At 33.4% G+C, this 9135-nt stretch overlaps 1 protein-coding gene across 1 annotated transcript; it reads left to right on the top strand.

Annotated features, from left to right (window-relative positions):
* Positions 1-4793: 4793 nt before the first annotated feature.
* On the top strand, positions 4794-9119 carry LOC114753236 (serine/threonine-protein kinase KIPK2-like; the record flags this gene model as incomplete). The annotated part of the gene is made up of 3 exons (XM_028941900.1): positions 4794-5109; positions 6440-8328; positions 8879-9119. Coding segments are annotated over exons 2-3 (1932 nt in total), but the record flags the coding sequence as incomplete, so codon positions are not given.
* Positions 9120-9135: the final 16 nt, after the last annotated feature.

Raw genomic sequence — 9135 nt, 5'->3', positions numbered from 1 at the left:
GTAAAATTTTTGAAAGGAATGTATCGTGTTGGCATGTTTAAAAATATGTATAATTTATCATGAAGTAAGTATATAAGCCTGGCACATGATATGGGTTATTAGTATAAATAGTTGGTAGTGTATCATAATTAGAGAGACAAATAAAAGTGAGGCCTTTAATTTTTTTGGTTGTGTTGGGCATGAATGATGGCGTCAAGTTCAAAGCATTTTAATTGAAACAAGTGGCCACAAAAGGGCTACAAATTTGGCTTATTTCTCGTGTGCTTTAAGTACCTTTATGTCACATGCCCTTTCCCTTTTCCATTAATTAATCAATTAATTTTTTAATAAATAAAATCTTGTTTATTTCATTCATTAATTACTCTTTCTTTACTTCTAAGCAGGACATCTAAAAATGTTGTAAAAATCCAGCATGTCAAACTACCATAATTGGGTGCATGGAACTAGTTCATTTAATGACTGTAGAGTTTAGATCCAGTGTCTTAGATATTGTACATAAGAAAATTTTCTTTTAGAAATAACTTGTTCATTATTTATAAGATACGCTAATAATTTGTTTGAAATTTTTTAGCGTCATTTTTATTTTTTACCCCGATTAATTATTATTTAGTCTCATTGCATCAATTATCCACCTTTATTGCACTCTCTCTATAAGTAATGATATTTTGAGAAAATAAATTGCATTTTTCACATGTTTATTATCTTCAACTAATTTTGACTTAACTTTTTGTCTAATAAAAAAATTGAGGAGGAAACCCTCTACCTAATAATTTAGTAGTGTGAATGACCTAAATTACAGTATTGATACTCTATAAAATTTGTAAAGTACTTGTACTTTTTGAGTTTCTCTATAAATATTTATCACGTCCTCTCGCGTATAAAAATTTTAAAAGAGAATTATAATCAAATTCAAAGAAAAAAATAATTACTAAAAAGTTTTAATAATAATTTAAGCAGCCTGCAATAACAAGTTTTAGAATAAAGAATAACTATCTCTAATACTTGTTTTATAATTTTTTTTCCTTCTTAAAACCTCATTGTAATTTTTCCAATTTTTAATATTGGATTTTTCCTCTCCCCAGTATTCCTCTAAAATGGGGGAATATCATTTAGAAGTGAGACGCATACAAAAATTGGCAAAGTTTTCATTTTTCTTTTTTCCTACCTGGGTAAAGTTTTCATTTTTCTTAACGTAAGATTGCTTGGACGGCGAAAATTATGTTACTACCTTACTAATATGCTACCTCACATCCTTATTATAAAAAAAACTAGTTAACTAATTTAAGTAGGTTAAAAAAATTAGTTAAATTAGTTATTTATAATAAATATATGTTATCTTTCTTAAAATACTATTGTTAATAATATTTATTAGCTAGGACTACTATTTGATGAAACTTTTAACATAAACAATTATTACAAGAATTACTTGAAAAAAATTGATAAATATAAGAGACAAAATAAATTAGGGGCTTTACATTTAGAACCAAATTTAAAGTCAAACTAGCTCTTATATTAAAAACCGAAGGTAGTAAGAACTACCTAATTACATAAATTAAGAAAATTAACCGAGTTAGGTATTTCTAACAAATATGAGTTAGTTTTTTTAAAGCATCCTTTTTAATTGTGACTATCTTTGAATGAAAACCCCTCCATATATGTAATCAAGAGAATGAATTATAAATTTAGAAGAGAAAGTAGATTAAGATCTTATATTTAGGACTAAATTCAAATATCAACTAGCTCTTATATTTTATCATGCGTATTTTTCGTTTTCTTTCTTAGCGATCCAAAGTCCAAACTAATTCAACAACTCTTCAAAAAGGTCTTCACTTCAGAAGATATATTTCAAATTAGTCCCTTGTTTTCCTGCCAACATCCAAACATAATCATGAGATAAAAACATCTTGACTTATTTGCATATAACTATTCACATTCACGAAGAATGATGTATTTGTATAAAAGTAAACATTAACATAATTTAACAAATGAATTATATATACTTCATAATTTGTAAATAATGGATCTTATTATAGATTTTATATTATATATAAATAAAGAAATTTTATATTTTATTATTATATTGATGGTATCACTTAATATATTTGTATCTTGAGTAAGATAAGATATAAAATAATATATTTTTCTTAATTGCAAAGACTATCAAAGATTTAAGTAAAAACTATAGAAAAACTATCATCTCAGTTTTGGGTTTTGATTCGCTCATGTAGTTATTTAAAGTCTTGCCAGCGTTTAGAAACTAGTTGAATAGTTATGACTAATTGAAACTACCTACACTTCGAATCTATGGACAATTCTTCTGGTTGAGCTTCTCTAGGTATCACCAATATGCTAATGATGTGCTATCGGGAGAATTAGAGGTGCCAAACAGACACATGCTTGCATAGCCGTGCACACAGATCAAGTTTATGCCTCCCGATCAACAAACTATAACTTAACGGGTAAATAAGATTTAGTATTCCTTTGGTCCTATTTATAAATTTTAAATTTGAAGAGAGTGTGATCTATTTTATAAATTTTAATTTGAGTTTGTCTTACATTTAATATATATATATATATATTAGTTTTGCCTTCTCTCATTTGCTATACTATTTCTCATCACATTTGCTCATATGTTTTCTTTCATCTTTTTTCTCATTAATTATCAGGACATATTTGAAAATAAAATTATATTTTTAATTTATTTATTGCTTTTAACTAATTTTAACATATTGTTCTTGTTATCAAATTAGTTATTTGAAACTTTCACAAGGAGAAAATGGAGTATTTGTTAAGTCAATTCACATCTTAACTTAACAATTGTTTGGATTAGCTTTTTGAAAATGATTTTTAGATATATATGATGTATGCATGTAAGAAATTTTTATTTCAATTTATATAAAAATATTTTTTAAAAATGCTTTTGCTGCTTACCAAACTTCGCCTTAACCTATGCACATCCTTGGATGTCGTGTGTTAAAGATCATTTATAAATGATATAGAATTAAGTAAGTTATTTGTGTAAAACTTTAAAATAGATGCTTGGCTCGACTAGCACTAAGTAGCTCCTTAAGTTTTGATTTAATCAAGATGTTGTGAGTTTGACTATTAGTGAATATAATGGTTGTGTGGATTCCTTTCGAAGAATCACAAAAAAATCTTTTAACCCTTTTTTATGGCTCACTGTTTATTTGAGAAATTATTTACTATAGTGCATTTTGAGAATTTATCCTCTCTACTTTTTACGACACGTTTTGATGACCTATTCTTTTTTGTTTTTTTAATCCACACAACATTCAGCTACGTACCATTTAGTGAGTACGCATGATCACTTTAACATTCTTTGCGGCATTTTAATAGACTTTAACATTGTTACATCTTCATGACTACTATTTTTATACGTATTAAATTTCAAGAATTAAAATCAAGGGTTTGAGATTTAAAAAATCAAAATCAAAATGAGTTTAAATTTCAAGAACCAAAAGTTATATTAACTCATTTTATTTTTGTGTTCCAGTATTTTATTTTCCTTCTTTTTTCTTATTGTGTATTTTGTGTGATTTATAAGTAGCTTTTCAATTTTGATTTATGAAATATGAAATAATTATGTAAGAAAAATTTTATATTGACTTACCTAAAATGTTCTTATGAGTATTTTCTTTTTGGATACAACTTATGAGTAATTTCAATAGCATGCTGAATAGGGCCTTGGTTGGAACTTGGCACCTCGCTTAGTTTTTTCCTTTGCTCTATTTACACATATTAAAAAAAAAAATTGGTACAGGCCATTATAGAGTCAGTAATGTGGGCCAATCTGTCAGTTATGGATTGACTCGTGATGGGTTCAAAGACTGATGGGCCGGTCCTAAAAGAACCGACTTCTGGTAGGTTGATATTTTACCAACCTAGCTCGTCAAGGTGGGTTGGTGGGTTAGGCCTGCCAACCCGCCACTTTTTTTTAAAATTTTTTTGTGCCTTTTATTATTTTTAGTAAAATCTATTCCATCTTTTAATAAAATCTATTCCAATTCTTAAACACCTAAAATAAAAATAAAAACAAAAAGTATCACAAATAAAACATAAAATTCAAAGTTCTAAATGTTCCAAAATATTAAGCATACATGATACATCATCTTAAATGATTAAACATGCATCCCAAATTGAAACATAACAAATTTAAATAAACAATAATATAGATACAATGTTACAAATCACTATTAAGTGCTTAACCATGAGCCACCATTCAATATTGATATAGTTCGAAGAATGATATGAAGATGTGAAATTATTTGGTTAAGCTTGATAAGTAGAATCACCTTCTTTTTGCTCAATTAACTTTATCACAAATAAAATTCATAATACAAAGTGAAAAATAGATTATATTATAGTAATTTTAAATAATGAAAATGAAATAAACAACTAAAGGAATAAATATAATTATATTTGAAGGAAGAGAAACATTTTAAAATAAAATAAAACCGGCTAGCTTACCAATCCTGCAGGTTAACCTGTTACGGGTTCGGTCTTAATCGTTCCGGACGCAAAAGATCCTTTCCAACTATCAGCCACAGCCCCCGCCCATATTACTAGCACTATTGGCCAATGTATCAAACGCGAAGGCAATAAAAGCATACCAAGTGCGATTATTGTTGACGGAAGAGGAAAGGAAAAACACAGGTATTGTTAAGTGGGGCCCATTCAACTTCGAGTCTACTACTTCCTCTCCTTCCATTAAGACACACAAACCTGCTATGCGTGTATTCATAAATTTTCCGCCATTACAGAGAAAGTAACAGTAACCAGTCGCTTCTGTATATCTCTCTCTCTCTTTCTGTATCTATAGTTGAATTTTGCCAGTCTCTGATACTTCTCGTGATTACCATTTCAACCTTTTCTTCCTTTCTCTTTCCTCCTCATTCACTCCCTCTTTCCCTTTCTACCCACACCACGCCCCAACTTTCTCTCTTCTCTTTCTCTTCAAACCCTAGGCATTCTTAATGATTCCCGCCGCTTGCTTCTGAAGGATTTTAACTTTTGGGTTTTTGGGGTTCTTGGGTTGGTTCTTCTCTCTGTTGTTGCCGTGTTCTCCGCCTTTGATTCATTGGGTTTCAGGTAATTTTCCTTTTTTTTTGTTAAACCTTTTCGGTTATCCCTTTGTTTAAACTTTACTTCCCCACTCCCTTGTGTGGTTTTTCTGTTGTGTTGATGATGTATTCGAATTGTGTTTTAATGTGTTATTTAGATTGGAAGTCTGGTGATAATTTTATTTTGTCCCTTTGATTCTCGAGCTTGCCGTGAAGCCTGATCCGTGAAGACTTGATATGATCGTCTCTTGTGTCCGATTTGTGAGCTTTGTTCTTTTAGTTTCGTGGTCTCACTGATTTTAGTGTGATTTTTTTTTTTTTAATTTCTTTCCTCTTTGGTTTCCCTCCTTTCGAATTGGCTTAACCGAGTGCTAATTTTTGAATAATTCTACCAAATGACGATTCGCATTAGAGGCCAATCTTCCTTAGTGTTCTCGCGCACTTGGAGGGTACGAGTCACTCCATGACTGAGAAAATAACTATAATCTCTTCCAACGTCCACCATAGCGTCATCAAATCTGCACAAATAATTCACCTTCCTGCGTAGAACACCTAGAATAGCCTTCATGGAGGATTTGATTCTGCATCCGCAGCCGAATTGTTAGTGGCCTCAGATGGTCGGTAAGCCTTCTCCGGAGAAACAGAAGCAGGGAACGGAAGAGGGGATTGAGATCCTCTCACACTTTTTGGGGTAGAAAAACTCATCTGATGTGGGGCCTACATTCAAACAAAATGATGGATCCATTGATTTAATAGTGAGCCTCACATGTTATATCTCTCCCTCATACAACCTGTTTGGGATATTTGAAGGAAATGAAATTTTCTTGCCATATTTTTTCATTCTGTGTACCAAACAGCCCTTTAAATTGTATCATGTAAATTTTTCTAGAGCTACAGGAATCCCAACTTGAGTGGAGGGAAGTGGCAGGGATAAAAATATTGATAGGAAAGGGGACCCTGGAGATGAAGAAATATATTAAGTGAATGTAACAAAACAATAGGACTGTAACTTCAAATCAAAGGACAACAAAGAAATATAAGAGAACGAACAAATTTCTAGAAAATAGAAATGTCTCTTATGAACAACGGAGACTTTAATATGGATTTAGATACAATAATGTTTTTATTAGTGGATATCAACACTGTTTCCTATGGACAATTTTGTGTTGGACATGTTTCATGCGGTGTACAATGCAAGTCTATATTCTTTTCTTCCATATGACCCTGTAGCTAAAAGTATGGGTTTTTAAATGTGTGATTGTGTTGGGGCCCCCAAAAAGGTACCTGTGTACTGAAAATATTTCTATATTTGAATCAGATTTCTTGGTTAATCTAATCTGAAACACTGAAATTGTCAGGACTTGGATACTTCATTTGCTAATCAATTAGGGGGATTCTCATCAGCCCATTGATTCTGCAGAGAACTATGACCGGAGAGAAATACGGAGGCTTTGCTATGCAGTTCCCGGTTTCTGTGCTATGTTCTCTAGATGTCTCATCTTTAGATATGGGCTGACATATTAACTTTATAGGTTCTATTTATTTCTTCATCATATATGTCAAGTATGGATGCCTCTTCCAGTACATGTGAGATTGTGGAATCAAGAGAAGAGATTATTTCTGAGTTCAGAATGGATGAAAAAGCTGAGAGTAGTTGTGCCCACAGATCAAGGAAAAAGGGTTCTGTAGAGGATGATATTGATCGTCTCTTCCAAGCTATTGACTTCAAAAATTCAGCTAGAGGTTCTAGTACACCACGTTCTCAAAAGAGTGCTCTTAAAAGGCCAATAAAAGTTAGTTCATCTCAGGCATCAGGAATTGGGATTGCAGAGCCTGTAAGTTTAAAGCAGGCACTTAGAGGACTTTGCATATCTCAGGCATCAGAGATGGCTGCTTTGAAGCGACTGTCAAAGCCGTCCAGTTCGTCAAGAGCATCTGAGGCGGGAACTATTAAGAAACTGTATACAGCTGTGGTAGATGAGGGGAAAGGGAACTTGGTGGAAATCTCCCTTGTGCCTGAGATTTCTGGACCTTCTGGTAAAATGCCTAGGGAAGATAAGTCTAGTTCTACTGCTGATCATTCTACTCATTTTGTTGATGTAACAAATCCAAAAACAGTCACAACCAGGGTAGCATCCCGGGATCAGATTGTTCCTCTTCAATCGGAAGGTGAAAGTGAGAAGTTAGTTGCAGTTGCCGGAAAACCAGTACTTCCAAATGCATCTACAGTTGATTATGAAAGTGAGGAAATGTCTGAGGTCAAGACTGTTTCTGCTTCCTCAAGCAAAGCTTCCCACTGTCCTACTATGCTAGATAAGGGCCAGGAAGTAGAGTTACATTCTGAAGCTAATCAGCCAAGCTCTAGTACGAGCAGTGGGGTGGAGAAATCCACAAGCAGTACTACTTGTTTGGCAAAGCCAATGTTCAGGAACATGAGCTTCCTTAGGAAAAAGGTAAAGCAAGAATTATGTTCTACCTCTAGTGGCTCCACACAATGTACCAGAAAAGTTGACAATGACTTGGATCCTAGTACGAGTAATTTGAACAAAGAGACCGATAAATATAATTCGAAGCAGGAAATGAAAGAAAATGATAAATTGTCTCCCAGCAGTTCAAATCATAGTGTTGAAGTAAATTCAAATAATGTGGGTGCAGATTCAATCAAAAGTGGTTTCAGTATGAATTGCAGTAAGAAAACTAAATTTCTAGTGACAAAAATTGATGAAAAATCAAGATCAAAAGAAAAGGGTGAATTTTCCCAAAGCTCAAAAAGCAGCATTGGTGAGTATAGTAGTAGCACAACGACAAGCATAAGTGAAGAGAGCAATCTGAGTGGCTCTAGTCGCAGTGGTCACAGGCCTCACATGTCAAAACACTTGAGATGGGAAGCTGTTCGTGCTGTTCAGCAGCAGCATGGGAACTTAAGTTTGAAACACTTCAAGCTGCTCAGGAGGCTTGGTTGTGGGGACATTGGAACTGTTTATCTTGCAGAACTAATTGGTACAAGCTGCCTTTTTGCCTTGAAAGTGATGGATAATGAGTTTTTGGCCAACCGGAAGAAAATTTTCAGGGCCCAGACTGAGAGAGAGATCCTGCAGATGCTGGATCATCCTTTTCTTCCAACACTCTATGCCTATATTACAACTGATAAGCTCTCTTGCTTGGTTATGGAGTATTGCCCAGGTGGAGATCTACATGTGCTGCGCCAGAGGCAACCATATAGGAGTTTCTCAGAACAAGCAACCAGGTAGGAGTTTTAAACCTTTCTTTTTCTCGGTCATTTGATTTTGTGATATTTCTTTTTGCTCTGAAATCCAATCTAGTCAACTTAACATTTTGTGCTCAATGCCATTATGCGGTCATAGCTTCTGGCTTGTGTGATGTAAGTGTTTTCTGGAAGAGTTTCTCTTTTTAATAGTTTTTGTCACTCTTTTTTTAACACAGTTTGGATATTTGATGATTCTACTACTGCATGATTTCTAATCCTTTTTTCCTTGATTTATGCTTGATGCTACTTATTTGAATCAAGGAAGAGAAGGTCTAATTTAGGTCTAATTTTATCAGAACTGAACTGCGGATGATGCTAAACGAAAACTATGCATGGGATCATGATTTAGTGTTAACGTGAATGATATAGCGAGAAATTAAGCCATACTCTCCTTTTTTGCCATGAAATTTAGTCATACTCTAGTTGCTTTGTTTGGAATGTCATGATTCACTCGCAGCTTGGCAAGGCGCAATCTTTTGCCTTCTCATTTAAGTATTTTTTGGACTAAAGTCATGCCAGATTTCTACAGGTTTTATGTTGCTGAAGTTCTTCTTGCCCTGGAGTATTTGCACATGCTAGGAGTCATATATCGAGACTTGAAGCCTGAAAATATCCTTGTTCGAGAAGATGGCCACATTATGCTGACGGATTTTGACTTATCACTTAGGTGTTCTGTGAATCCCACGTTAGTCAAGTCATCTTCGCCGGATGTGGAATCAACAAAGAAGATGTCCAGCCCTGTTCAGAGGCCAGCTGCATACACCCTTTCTGTCTACAACCTGATTG

Source organism: Neltuma alba, unplaced genomic scaffold (genome assembly GCF_004799145.2).
Source record: "Neltuma alba isolate B1F8T4 unplaced genomic scaffold, ASM479914v2 tig00007803_pilon, whole genome shotgun sequence".
Taxonomy (NCBI): Eukaryota; Viridiplantae; Streptophyta; class Magnoliopsida; order Fabales; family Fabaceae; genus Neltuma; species Neltuma alba.
Note: the sequence above shows the minus strand (reverse complement) of the source record. Positions and strands in the feature narration are given on the sequence as shown.